The sequence below is a fragment of the Sinocyclocheilus rhinocerous genome, unplaced genomic scaffold (assembly GCF_001515625.1).
Source record: "Sinocyclocheilus rhinocerous isolate Xijiao unplaced genomic scaffold, SAMN03320098_v1.1 scaffold938, whole genome shotgun sequence".
NCBI classification, from domain to species: domain Eukaryota; kingdom Metazoa; phylum Chordata; class Actinopteri; order Cypriniformes; family Cyprinidae; genus Sinocyclocheilus; species Sinocyclocheilus rhinocerous.
The window spans coordinates 758,049-772,640 of NW_015665007.1; the positions used below are offsets into that span (position 1 = coordinate 758,049).

General features: G+C 34.8%; 2 protein-coding genes and 1 pseudogene across 2 annotated transcripts in view; all 3 read left to right on the forward strand.

Moving 5' to 3' along the window:
* The window catches only part of LOC107730810 (inositol polyphosphate 5-phosphatase K-like), a 10,461-nt gene extending 3,953 nt beyond the window's left edge, over positions 1-6,508 (forward strand). Inside the window, exons 5-13 of the mRNA XM_016541751.1 lie at positions 988-1,104; positions 1,213-1,388; positions 1,501-1,612; positions 1,762-1,871; positions 5,323-5,557; positions 5,644-5,781; positions 5,958-6,041; positions 6,137-6,245; positions 6,471-6,508. Coding sequence (XP_016397237.1) covers positions 988-1,104; positions 1,213-1,388; positions 1,501-1,612; positions 1,762-1,871; positions 5,323-5,557; positions 5,644-5,781; positions 5,958-6,041; positions 6,137-6,245; positions 6,471-6,508 — 1,119 coding nt within the window. The remainder of the gene's footprint in view (positions 1-987; positions 1,105-1,212; positions 1,389-1,500; positions 1,613-1,761; positions 1,872-5,322; positions 5,558-5,643; positions 5,782-5,957; positions 6,042-6,136; positions 6,246-6,470) is intronic.
* A 1,507-nt stretch (positions 6,509-8,015) lies between these two features.
* On the forward strand, positions 8,016-10,546 carry LOC107730869 (tektin-1-like). The gene is given in 8 exon segments (XM_016541828.1): positions 8,016-8,199; positions 8,397-8,562; positions 8,725-8,853; positions 9,214-9,354; positions 9,635-9,832; positions 9,834-9,855; positions 10,105-10,301; positions 10,387-10,546. Coding segments are annotated over 8 exon segments (1,191 nt in total). The 5' UTR covers positions 8,016-8,021.
* Positions 10,547-11,209: 663 nt separating this feature from the next.
* On the forward strand, positions 11,210-14,385 carry LOC107730811 (uncharacterized; annotated as a pseudogene).
* The last annotated feature ends 207 nt before the right edge of the window (positions 14,386-14,592 follow it).

Here is a 14,592-nt window from a genome sequence, read left to right on the forward strand (position 1 = left end):
TATGTAATTACAGTTATAATTGATACATAATTTGTAATTACAATTATTTTATCAATTTATATTTTAAATATGAATTATATTAGAATTTATATAATTATATATTTAAGTTTAAATAATAATAAATAGTGCATTTAAATTATTGAAATTTACACAATTTAAATGATATGTAATTATATACATTGTAATATATTATTTATAATATATAGACATTATTTATATATTTCATTACATTATTACATTTGACTTAATGAACTTATAATGAATTAATAATACATTTGGTATAATGAACTTGGTTACACTTTAGTTTAGGTGTTTGTTAACTTCAGGTATGGGATAGGATTAAGGGATCTAAAATATGGTCATGCAGAATAAGGCATTAATATGTGCTTTATAAGTAGTAATAAACAACCAATATGCTAGTAATATGCATGCTAATAAGCGACTAGTTAATAGTGAGAATTGGACCTTAAAATAAAGTGTTACCTATATTACACTATTACATTTGACTTAAAGGGGTCCTATTATGCTTTTTCACTTTTTCAACTTTAGTTAGTCTTATAATGAATTAATAATAAATTTGGTATAATGAACTTGGTAACACTTTAGTTTTAAGGACCAATTCTCACTATCAGCTAACTATGACTTTTGCCTCAACAAACAACTAATTTGCTGCTTATTAATAGTTAGTAAGGTAGTTATTAAGTTTAGGTATGGGATAGGATTATGGGATCTAAAAGATGGTCATGCAGAAATAAGGCATTAATATGTGTTTCATAAATACTAATAAACAGCCAATATGCTGCATGCTAATAAGCAACTAGTTAATATTGAGAATTGGTCCTTAAAATAAAGTCTTACCGTGAACCTGTAATTCATAAATATAATCTATAATTACAGTGAAAATTTGTTATTAAATCTATTATAATTTTTTTTATAATTTAAATATTTAATTTAATTATATAAATGTATTTATTGTGCCCAATTCAGGTGTCCTCCATACGGATGCAGGGTCTACTCTTGCTTTTCTTTTCCAAGCTGGAGCACGCCCCATTTATTAGAGACATTCAGGTCACTTACACCCGCACAGGACTCTACGGCTACTGGGTAAGACCAAGGAAATGCAAGTTGGTTATGGTTTTGAGGGCAACTTTTAATAAACCTAATGAAAATGGCTGTGCAGGAAAATTCATCTCTATTTTCTTAAAATTAAAGGGTAATAAAGGAGGTGTGTCCATCCGTCTGTCTTTCTACGGTCACATGCTCTGCTTCCTGAACTGTCACCTGACCGCCCACATGAACTACGCCTCTCAGAGGGTGGATGACTTCGAGTATATTCTAGATGCTCAGACCTTTGACACCAAAAACACACCACGCATTTTGGATCACAAGTTAGTCCCAGTCATGAATAATAATAACCACATAAAAGTCTTCTGTGTATGATTTTTGGTCATTATTCCTTATCATTTATCTACATTGCTCTTTATTGCATACACATTCTAGGGTGGTGTTCTGGTTTGGGGATTTGAATTTTCGTATTGAGGACCACGGGATGCTCTTTGTAAGGAACTGCATCACCAGCCAGCGTTTCAATCTTCTTTGGCCTAAAGATCAGGTACTGATCAATAGATGAAGTAACAATGTCTATACATGTAAATGAACAATGTACTAACATATGAATCATTTATCTGCCGTTCCAGAATTAGTAACTCAATTTATGCAGTAATGTTAGTTTGCGTCTGTGCATGTCCAATATCTCACCAGCTCACCATGATGAAGCAGAAGGAAGCTACTTTGCAGAAGTTTGAAGAGGGACCTCTAGACTTTCAGCCCACCTATAAATTTGATTTGAACTCAGATGACTACGACACAAGGTAAATGACACAACTTATATCCTGCTGTATATTGTACTTTCATTCTCAGTATTTTTGAAAGTCATTGGTTTGAAAGTCGACATGAAATCTTAATCTTAAATTTCTTAATGCACATTCCTGGTCTTACTGTGAATTAGGGCTGTGCGATTAATCGAAATCGAATCGAAATCGCGATTTGAGACGTTGCGATTTCCTAATCGCAAAGCCTGCGATGTGGACGCGATATTACTCTGTTCCAGAGCATATTGCATGACTGCCAGCCTTGAGTTGCAATCTTACTTGCCCTGGGCAAGAGTGAGCGCACCTCCGTTCTCCCCAATCAGCACTGCTCTAGCTAGCCAACTGCGTAAACACCCACCATTAAAAAAAAAAACCCGGGACGGGAGAGAGACAGAGTGGGATTATGGCATCTACTGGGTCAGATCGATAGTTAGGCAAATTAAAACTAAAGAAAACCGTATGCAACTTAAGCTTCGAAATGACAGACAACGAAAGTAATTAAGTTAATTCTGTAAAAGTAGTTATACCATTATAATCTTGCCTGCTGAAGAAAAAAAAACAATAGAACCCCTCCCAAAACACAATAACACATTTAATGGATTTCAGGGTTATTATGGGAATTTGTTTGGTTTTAATGTAAACTATAATAGTGTCTATTTGATGGATTCTATTGGTGGGATGTAATCTGGCAGATGGCAACCAATAGAACAACAGTAATTCCTATTGGAATAATGCCCAAAACAAAAAGGAATTTTGTAATGGTTTAAATATTTTCTGTGAAATTCAGTAATTAAGTTAATTCTGTAAAAGTAGTTATACCATTATAATCTTGCCTGCTGAAGAAAAAAAACAATAGAACCCCTCCCAAAACATAATAACAAATAACACATTTAATGGATTTCAGGGTTATTATAGGAATTTGTTTGGTTTTAATGTAAACTATAATAGTGTCTATTTGATGGATTCTATTGGTGGGACGTAATCTGGCAGATGGCAACCAATAGAACAACAGTAATTCCTATTGGAATAATGCCCAAAACAAAAAGGAATTTTGTAATGGTTTAATGGAAACTATAAGAATTTCTGTGATGGTTTCTATTGTTTTTTTCAGCAGGGTAATGATACCCATACTGTGCTGCACATTATTGACAATATTGAGCTGAAGCTTGACTTTGCAAATTTAAAATCGCAAATCAAATCGCAATCGCAATATCTGTCAAAAAAATCGCAATTTGATATTTTCCCCCAAATCGCACAGCCCTACTGTGAATGATTTAATTGTTGTTCATTATTCCAAAGGAAAATCTTTTATTATAATCTAATGCTTTTGAAATTACTTTCCTTTTCTCCTCATTTTTCATAAGAAAACCAGAGACTTTTCATAATACAATCAATTCCTGAGGGATAAAACCAAGTTGTGCTCTACTTTTTGTCCTCTTTTGAATATTTTGTTTCACACACACACACTTGATTATGGAATTAAAATGAATTTCATGTTGACTTCAATTATAGTACATTTCCTAAATAGCAGTGAAGGCAACAGTAATCACTATAATATCCTGAATCTCCCGCAGCTCCTCTTCCGGGGCTGTTTTGAACTGTCAGATGTTCATACATGCTCTTTTTCACCCCTACAGAAGACATGGTTTGGTTTTAAGTAAGCTTTAAAATTCCCATGGGCTTCTTAACTTGAACCTTCCTACTCTGCTTATCTAGCATTCCACCATCATTCCTTTCCCTGTTTGTAGCACTTCCGTCAGGCAGCGGAAAGTCTTTTTCTTTGCCCTAGAGCTGACAGACCTCATTCACACTTTAATGCAGACCAGTGCATTGCGTTCCACCCATCCCGTCCTGTAACACCTATTAATCTACTGCTGAAATGAAGCACCATACATAAACCAATAACATCCATATAGATCCAGTCTGTTTACATATAGTTGCTGTTGTGTGTTGCAAAGAGTTTAAGTATTAATCATGTCATCTGTGTTTCTATGCTGTCGGTTCTAGCAGCTGTTCAGATCTTTGCAACATACACGGTCATCAAGCATGTGGACGAATCGGCTCGCTTAGTGAAAATGCTTTTTGACCTCCTAAAGGAGATGCAGCGTGACTGAACTCACATCAGAGACACTCAAGGACTTGTGTTTTAGAGCAGTTGATTTCAAACTTTTTAAACACAGGGACCTACAAAATATGATGATCCTCTTGTAATTTACTCCCTTCCTAAAATATAAAGGCCACTACCATTCAAAAGTTTGGGGTTTATAAGATTAGTTTTATTTTATTTTAAATTTTTTAAATAGGTCTCGTTTGCTCAACAAGGATGCATTTATTTGATCAAAAATACATTACAAACAGTGATTTTGTGAAATATTATTACAATGTAGAGGAACTGTTTTCTATTTTATGTCATTTATTCCTGGGATGCAAAGCTGAATTTTCAGCATCATTAATCCAGGCTTCAGTGTCACATGATCCTTCAGAAATCATTCTAATATGCTGATTTGGTACACAAGAAACAATTTTTATTATTATCATCAATGTTATCAATAACAGTTGTGCTGCTTAATATTTTGTGGAAACCGTGATGCATTTTTTCAGGATTCTTTGATGAATACAAATAAAACTGCATTTATTTGATATAGAATTTTTTGTAACAATTTAAAAGTTTTTACTGTCATTTTTGATCAATTTAACAATATATATTTCCATTTTTGTTATTTCCATTTTTGATCAATTTAACACATCCTTGCTGATTAAAAGTATTAATTTATTTTGACAAAAAAGTTTTTTTTGTCAAGTGGTGTAAATCATATATTTAATCATATACGTATATATTTAATGTCATTAAATATAATATAATAATAATATATATAATATAATATTTAATGTCAAATTACAAACCCAAAACAAATGTTAAAAATATTATCTGCACAATATTTAGTTTGTATTAAATTGAAGTGATTTATTTAAATCTTTAATATAATTTTGTTTTCTATACCTTATATTAGAATATTACAGAAATATTTTTAGTTTAATACAAATTTATTTGTATATCACTTTTTATCATTTCAAACAACAAGCAACATTGCAAGTTTTTATTCTTAAATCCTTGTTTTTTTGTTTTTTTTAATTTGTTGCTGTTCTCTCACAGCCCCCAAAAATCTTAGAGCAACTTTGTGTCCATGTGAGAGATCTTTATGCCACCATTCTGTCCTGAGTGTATTTGGTGTGAGGAGTTTGGGACTTGGACACAAACATGACTTTCTTAGTTATAAAAGCATGCCACATGAATTCATTTTCACAAAATGAATCATGGCCGTACAGAAAGACATGCCAATGTTCTTCCAGTTGAAAGCAGTGCAAATCTGGAAAAGGGATTCAAATCAACAACTTTATTGTATGTTATTAACGGTTTTAAACTTGTTTTCCTGTCTTTGTGATTGGCTAGTGGTAAGAAACGCAAGCCTGCGTGGTGTGACCGGATTCTCTGGAGAGTGAAACCCAAGTCCTCGCCATCGGAGGAGGCTAATGAAGACGGTCACAATGAAGAGGAACCAAAGAAACAACTGCAGGAGGAACATAAAGACGAGTTCCCTCTAAAACTGAGCCAGGAGTATTACACAAGTAAAATGGAGTACGGCATTAGCGACCATAAGCCTGTCATCGGCATCTTCCACTTGGAGGTGGGGAGGTGGAGTTTGGCTAAAATAATAGTCACTTTTGTTCTATAAAATACTACAAGTGTGATCATTTGTTTCTCCACAATTAGTTGAAAAAGATGTACGAGACGCCGTTGGTGCAGGTGTCTGCTGAAGGAGAGTGGAGTGCCGACTTTGACGCCCTCATAACCTACAGCCTTCTTCAGTCCTTTCCCTCCAGTGCCTGGGACTGGATCGGTTTATATAAGGTGAGAGAGGTTCCCAAAATGTGGTCTGTTCTGATAAGGTCACAGACTGCAAATAATAAAATAGAACTAACTGTATAATCGTATATAGTTACAGTAGTGATACTAAAATACTGTATTGTGAAGTACATTTTATCCAGGGTGTTTTTAACATAGACCTTGTGCTTGTCACTTCACAGGTCGGTTTTAAAAGTGTTTCAGACTATATCACGTACACCTGGGTGAAGGATGACCAGGTGTCTTTCAGTGATCAGCTCTTTCAGGTATGTGACATTAGCTATCTATGTTTCTTTAAAGGCTGTCGAATATTTTGTCAAATAAGCAACTGAGTAGTAAATTCTGTTTTCTTTGTTCACAGGTTTACGTGAACAAAGATGAAATTCCAGTTCTTGGGGGAGAATGTGTGCTGTGCTATTACAGCAGCAGCTTGCAGTGCATTGTGGGTATTAGTCAACCTTTCAAGGCGAGTAATATTTTACTTCTATATTTTGTGTATAAATAACCTCAATTATGTGTATGTGTTATTATGTGTGTATATATGTATGTATATATATGTATGTATATGTATTCAATTCGGCGTGGCATGGAGGTGATCAGTTTGTGGCGCTGCTGAGGTGGTATGGAAGCCCAGGTTTCTTTGACAGTGGCCTTCAGCTCATCTGCATTTTTTGGTCTCTTGTTTCTCATTCTAGAGGGACATCCAGGGTCGGCGCCAGAGCGCACAAAGTGAGGGGGCAGGCACAATTTATTGGGGGGGAAAAAACGGGATAAACACAAACATGAAACTTGTAAATAAAATAATGTAGGCTATGTACAATTGTACCTATGTACAATTTAATATATATAGCCTAGTTTGATATATTAATTGGGTGTTCGTCAAAGATTGCATGCGGTCAGAGATTCCCGTGTTTACAGCTCCGTAAAATAACCTACTGGAAGCTCTGTAGTTTTGCTGTATAGGCCTATAGATAAAAATATTAAAATTACAAACACCAGATGTCAAACCAAACATACCTGCGAATTCAAGCAAGTGCAATTTTAATCCAAAATTGATTTGAGGTTTTACTGGTATGTGATACAGTGTCTACAGTGTTTTCTTGTTCTCTTTTTTTTTTTAATCCAAAAAATATTATAAATCACAGCCAGTATATTTTAAAACACAGCCAGTTGATGGGACCAGTCCCAACTAGATTGTGGTATTTTAAGTAAGCACATTTAAATTCGTACTCTTATTATTGAAATCGATTCTAAAAAGTCTTTGAAAAAAGGTTGTTACAAATTAAGAAAAGCATACCAGTAATGTATTTAATTTAATTTAATTAATTTAATGAATAAATTCACACCACAGCCTTACTATTACCACAGTCCCTCAAAACATTTAGCATGCATTTATCTTGTAACTTTTTAAACAAAATGTTTTATTAATCTACTGTACATCAGAATTTCAGTCTTTATGGTTACTGCTAATGTTGTCCTTGTTTTCTCGTTCCGTTGCAGACTGTTACACTGTCAAGATAAGGCTGCATTTGCACAATTTAATTTAGTACTTTTATGGCACGTATTTACTTTATGTGGATCTATTTATGTTTATAACTCATACTGAAGTGGTATTATTATATTATTTGTGTCTCATTGAAATTGAGTGTGAATAACTGAAGGATGTGCAGAAATGATATAGTTTGACCAAGTGTATTTTAGTGGTCAGTACAGTTTGACATTACTTGTCGTGTTAAGTATAAGCAGACTCTGCGCAGAGTACTTAAACATATTTGTCAAACCAAATATGTCCTCTTTTGGCTGAAAGAATGTGTATTTGTTATAATGTTAGACTAATGCTAATGTATAAATAGAATATATTTGTATCAAATTATACTGTATAAAAGGTAAAAGACTGTAAAGCAAAATTTCTCTGTAAAGGAAGAGCTTTTTTATTTTCTAACAACTACAAATGCATACTGATGACATGAAATAAATGTTACTTAAATTAAAAAGGAAAACAGTCTTGTTCATTTGGGTTTTGTTGATTATCATGGCAAAATACTAAAAAAGTACTAATAATGAAAACAATGCTGAGAGAGATAAATAGAGGTGGTTTTACGTCATATACATATATATATATGATAGTTGTTTTTGGTGACAGTATGACTTTAATTCAAGTGTTATAATAGTTTACAGTGTTAGTTAGTTATCATATAGTAATCATAAAACTATGACTTAAACCAAAGAATGACTTGTCTCGGCTGATGGGACCCCCTGATAAGTTTCTGCCATCTGAGTGGAAACATGCAAACCAGGTGCAGTTCAGGAGCTCGGAGGCAGAACAATCACACTCACAGAGACTGATAGCAGAGTGTCAAAGACTCATAGAGGAGAGTGACAAATCTACCAAACGCATGCAACAGGATGCACTAAAGAAGCTGGGTAAGCAACACACCAAACCACATGTGACAGGATGCAAAGAAGGTTAATGGCCTTGCATTAGAGGTGCAGTAACACAGGGATGATACTTGACCTTTTAAAGATTTTAAAGATAAGTGATAGAAATTATGAGTTATTTCAGATATTTCAGATAACAATTTTGGCCTACTTATGTTCCCACGAGTCTTGCATCTCTTTAGAGCAGAGAATCCAGGACATCAAATTCTGGAGGCTGGAACTGAACCAGAAGTTTGAGGAGATAGTGCAGGAGATTGAGACCCTCATCATTTTCAAGAGCCGTGTAGAAAGAGCCTTAGAAAGCTGCTCTGAGCCTCTCCAAGTGAATTTGCAATGTCTGACTGAGAGGTACTTCTCACTGTAGAGCACAACCAGTACAAGACATTACTAAAATCAAGTGTTTTACTTGAACTACACAACCAAATTGATTTTCAAATAAAGGCTGTTCTTTTGAACTTCTGGACTCTGAACTATGTCTTTTTGAACTTTTGAACCATGTCTATGCCTCAGAAAGAAGCGGGTGGCGATTGACCTGGTGCATGATGAGGTGGAAGAGGAGCTGTTGAAGGAGAAGGAGGTGATTGAAGGAGTGATGGTCCTGCTTCAGCGAACACTGGAGCAGATCAATGAGCAGATCAGGTCGGTTAGACAGTGACAAGACTCATTTGCGAACCCAGAGACTAAATTAAGGGAGTCAGATCATAAAGAATCAATTTTTTTCTTGATGTTTCATGTGGAAGCATCTGTCAAACCTGTAAATTAAAAAAATTTAATTTAAATAATATTAATTAAACCATTAAATGATTATAAAAATTTTATAAAAATCATTTCTTTCTTTGCTACACAGAAAATGATGAGAAACGTGTTTAAAATATGGCACTAAATCCTTGCATTATTGATAAATATGGGGTTTTTGTTTTTTTGATGAAATGCTTGTTATATAATATCAATTTGTTCAAAAATGAATTTTAGTTAGTACATTTTCCCTGTGCTTTTCAGGCTCATTCGTTCAGTGAAATACTATCTGGAAAAGGACCTGCAGGACAAATTTCAGGCCGAGCGCATTGATGATTTCTGTTCTCTTCTCACTAATTCATCTCCCGGTTTAAATGGAGGGAATTTAAACTTTTCTAGTCTTGGGTAAGAAAAGTGTCTATACTATTTATGTGTTAAGAGAAGGTTTTCAATCATTTTCTTCTGTGAATATATATTTATATATGTGTGTGTGTGTGTGTGTGTACTGGTACAGTATATATGGTTTTCTGTGAGGGGTAGGTTTAGGTCTATGGTTGGTGTAGGGTGATAGAAAATACAGTTTGTACAGTATAAAAACCATTACGCCTATGGAGAGTCCCCGTAAACCACATATGCAAGTATGTGTGTGTGCGTGTGTAAACATCATTGCTTTTACTATTTCCAGATCTGCAGTGACTCCTGAGGAATGGGAGAGCCTCTGCAACTTAAACATTAGCAAAGCTGAGAAAGAGAAGAACAACTCTCTTTCTATGAGAGCTCTCGTGGATAGCCTGCTAGAGCAGACGGCTGCAGATATGCACACACAGTACGAGGCCACGGGAAGGGCTTTTGAGCTGCGCATAGAGGAGACCAAAACTGCCAAAGTTTGAGAACCAGCTCAATGAGGTCAGTTGCACTTCTAGCACTGCATCCATTCAAATCAAAGCATCAAGTCAGTTTTACCAGTTAATTAAGGCACAGCAACATTTTAATAATGAAAATCATATATTTATTTTGAGATTTGTCAATAAATTGGTTTTCTTAAATATAAAATATTTCTAGCTATTTTATATTAAATATTATATTAAATAAGATCTAATCTTTAAATATTTAAGTGAGTCTTAAATGATGACTAAATGTAAATTGGAATTAAAGCTGCTAGCAGAGACAGCAAATCAGGAGAAGAATCTGGAGTCTCTACGAGTGGCAATCACAGAGAAAGAAGCTCCACTCAAAGTTGCTCAGACTCGACTGTCCACTCGCAGCCAAAGACCCAACGTTGAGCTCTGCCACGACCCAGCTCAAATCCGACTGCTGGAGGAGGTCAAGGAGCTCGCGAGCCACACTGAGAGGTAGGGGAAGGGATTCGGAAACATATGTCTCATATGCTAGTATGTCCCCAATAAAAGCATCTTCCCCTCTATGTCTCTCCATTAGACTGACCGAGGCTCTTGAACTGTCAGAGATGGAACTGAAAGCTCTAGCAAGGCGCCAGTTGAGCCTGGAGGAGGAGATCCAGGTCAAGACCAACTCCCTATATATAGACGAGGTGATCTGCCATCAGCTACGCCAGCCTGTGGTTATTCACAACTTCTGAACAGGGCTCTTGTATGGTGGAAAGGCCTAGGATTCAATACAACATTTAATGTCTTTAACAATTTCTTCTGGAATGTTTCTGTTTGTCTGTTTGTTGCACAGTCCATTGAAGTAGATTGTTCGATTAAATGTTTAAAAAACACTCGATAAAAAAAAAATGAGTGGATGGCTTATAATAAAAAATTAAAATCTAATGACCATACTTCATTATACAAAAATGAATCAAATTTATTAGGTATAAAGATAACAGTTTTTTGGAAAATTATTATAGTGCTAACAATACTGGTGTCTGTATTAGTCTAGTTTTACTGTTGATGGGAGGGGTATCAAGTACACGTATCTCTATGGTAATGATAATAATGATAAGTCGTTTCTGAAACTTGAGAAAAACAGTCAGATCAAATAAAAAGCACCAAATGGATTGAAATAAAAATTGCTGTCACATCAGGTCTTTTGAGCTCTTCAAATATTAGGTAAGTGACCATTTTAACAATTCTGGAAATACAAATGTAGTTGTTGAGTCTTTTTTCATTACTAATAATGTCAAATAAGAATGACCCCTCACTATATGCGTGTATTTTTTTATTATTGACATAGTTGTGTTATAGTATCAACAGACATAATTTCCAGAGGCCGTATTTCTGTCTCATTACATTAGTCTGAGATGCTGCAAACATTGCTGTTCATCTTGACCATCGTTCAAATGACAGACTGTTTTGGTGAGTGTTAACTTCTGTAATGTAATTTCACCATGATTACTCTGATTTATAGAGAACAAGTACTATGTAGTTTATGGGTCATTCTCGAGATAAACATGAGAATATTTGGTGACAAATATGACTTTTTAGTCATGAAAACAAATATTCAACAATCATCATATAAAATGCATCAGTCTATAATATAACCTATTTTTAAGTCGCATGAAATGGTTTGACTATATTGTTTCACGTTTTTTCTGAACTTATCAAGTGCCTATTTTATTTTCTCTGACATTTACAGTTATTTATTACTTGCTTTGTTTTTCCAGGTTAATAAATATTACTTTCAATATTACTGAAAACAAAATAATCAATTAATAATGTAAAAAGAATATGTGTCCCTTTGATCTGAGTCACTGGTATTAGGGTATTATGGAAAAATACAGTTGGCTACCGTTTACCGTTTCTCATTTCAGACCCTGATGATCTGACTGATATATCTATTCCATCAAAGTAGAAGAAAGCTTCACTGGAGAGGCCGGTTTGTGCATCAGAGTATACTGTTTTTTCACTGTCCCTCAGAGTGTCTCAGATCCCATTAGGAGAACCTGGTTCAAAGGAGATCCTCAAAACCCAGCTGTTGAACTTCCTTGTGTTGACATGAGTAATGATTATTTGAGCAATGACAATTTGAGAGAGTGCAGCTTTCTGCTAAAAAACTTCAATTCAATTTTATTTGTACAGCGCTTTTCACGATACAAATCATTGCAAAGCAACTTTACAGCAAATTAAGTTTCTACAATATTTAGTGGTAGTTTATCAGTGGTGACTGTCAGTTAATGTACATATGGCAGAAATGTACGGAAAAATCAATTAAAGACGTAATCAAACAGACGATGAACACTATTAACAGCAATTATTATATGATGCAATCAAACTTATAGCAAAATGTATTATATGATGCAATCAAACTTATAGCAAAATGTGGTAGTTCTGTATGTTCTTTCAGGGTTGGCATCAGAGCGAATCTGATGGTGAATACAGATTGAAACTGGAATGGGAACAAGGGGAAGTGTTAATCTTTCCTCAGACAGTAAACATTACCGTAAAAGGTTGGTTGTGTGTTTGTTTATATGCTTTTTTTTTTAACAGAAATCACACAAATCTATTCCATGGGCTGTCCAAATACTCAATTCAAATTGGCTGGAATATGTTTCAGTTCAATTTATCATATTGTGCTACTTTACCTTCCGAATTCTAAATTTACTTCCTGTAGATAAAATAACTAATGGAAATTAACCATGTCAAATTTTGTGCTGCAAACATCAACAGAAGCTTTAACTTGTCTTATGTGACATGGAATAAGCAAGATAATCCTATGTGTGCATAAAACTTTTTAAAATGATAGAATAATAGAATTGTTCATTCTAGAAATTCTGATTTCAATAAATCATCGTGTTTTAAGAACTCACCCAGAAGCCAACAATAAACGTCCCACCACTCACAGAAGGAGATAAAGCCGAGATATCCTGCAAAATTCCAGGGGATTGCATAAATCCCACAACAAATATTGTATGGGAAGGGATTAAGTCAGATGGAGTTGAAAGGACAATCTTTAGTGTGATTGGCCGGGATAATGAGTTTTCAACATTGACTTTCCATCCTGAGCTTAAACATCACAATACTAATCTCATATGCACAGTCATTTTTCAAGGAAACATCCAGACTGAAAGTACTGCCATCCTCAAAGAAAGACGTATGTATTTCACTCACACACAGTATAACACATCACAAGATTGTTGTGGACAAAACTGCCCTAATAGCAATTAGCATTCATTATAATTAATGCTAATATTATTAATCATAATTGCCATTAATTTCATTTCAGATGCCCTAACAATCCTGAACAGCTCCCGTTGTTTCGTGTGGGGTGATGAACTGAGCTGCATGTGTGTCAGCAGTTGTGTGCCGTTACCCCAGATATACTGGCCAATACCAGATGGTGCTAGTGAATATTACAGTGCTGTTTCAGCCGAGAACATTATAAGCATATGTTCTCTGCATACATATCATCACCGTTTCCATTGCTAGTTTTGGGAACCTCAATGCTACCATTTGTGTCAGTGAAAATCTCATAGGGCTGGCAATAATGGAAATCGAAGTGCACAGGCATGCTGAAAACCCCAAAGGTAGACACGACGTAATTATGTGTTTTACAAGAATTTTACATTTCTACCATAGTGCTCATATGTAAAACATCTGTATGACTTCTTTATCGGTCTTGGAATGGCTTCTTATACAAAAAGTCCCTTTATTCTTCTCTTATTTATGCCATCTCTTAGTAAGTTGGAGTTTTTCCACCCCGTGGATATTCTTTACCCTTTCAGTTGTTCTAAATGTCATCTTTGCTTCCTGTTTGACTGTCGTCCTACGGTAAGAACTTCATAAACTCAAGAAATACACGTTGACTGGCAATTTCTATAATGTTTGTATTCGTCACTAATTCCATACGTTTTACTATTACCATTTTGACAGGAGGAGAGAAAGACGTAAGAAACCAAAACGTCCATGTCTACATGACTGCAATGAAGAGAGAGGAATCGTGTACGAGACTATCAAAATGTCTTCAGAGAGATCTTAGTGAATTGATAAATGCATTACAGATGAAACAAAGCTTTTTATTGAGTTTAGGTCAAGTAGCTTTTCTTACACTGTAGCATATAGTGGAACAGTTAGCAGGCATGTTAGCACATGCTAATGTCCCACAACTCTGAAGTGAAAGACTTTCTTTGTGTGTGTCATTTTTACTTTATGCTTTCTCATTGCATTATTGTGTTATTACTAATGTTTTAGAAAAAAATATCTCTACATCATCTCTATGTTAAGACTTTAATTTTAATTAAATAAAAGTTGTGATTGTTTTCAAAGGACTTGTGTTTTCTTTTGATAGTTTCAATTTTATATTTTCATATTCTAGTCTATATTTCTTACAAATTACGTTTCAGAAAGTTTCCTCTGAATTCCTGACACAGCAACTGTGGCTGAAGCAGTGGTGTGTGTTTGTGGCAGGACACATCAGTTTGTTAGGCCAATGGAGATGAAGGGAGTGTGTCTTGATCTTGGGAACTTAATGAAACTGTAAAAATGTAAATAGCAAAGCACTGGTAATTTCAGTGCTAGAAATATTTCTGTGTTAGATTAGAGTTTACTCTTAAGCATTGGTGGTGTAATCAAGTATTGTGTAACAACATTGTGCAACAATATCCTTTCTGGTGGTTAACGATGAGTTGCTTAAAGTGGTTCAATCTCAAGAAAAACAGCCCCAATTTGATCAGAAGAAAAACTGCCG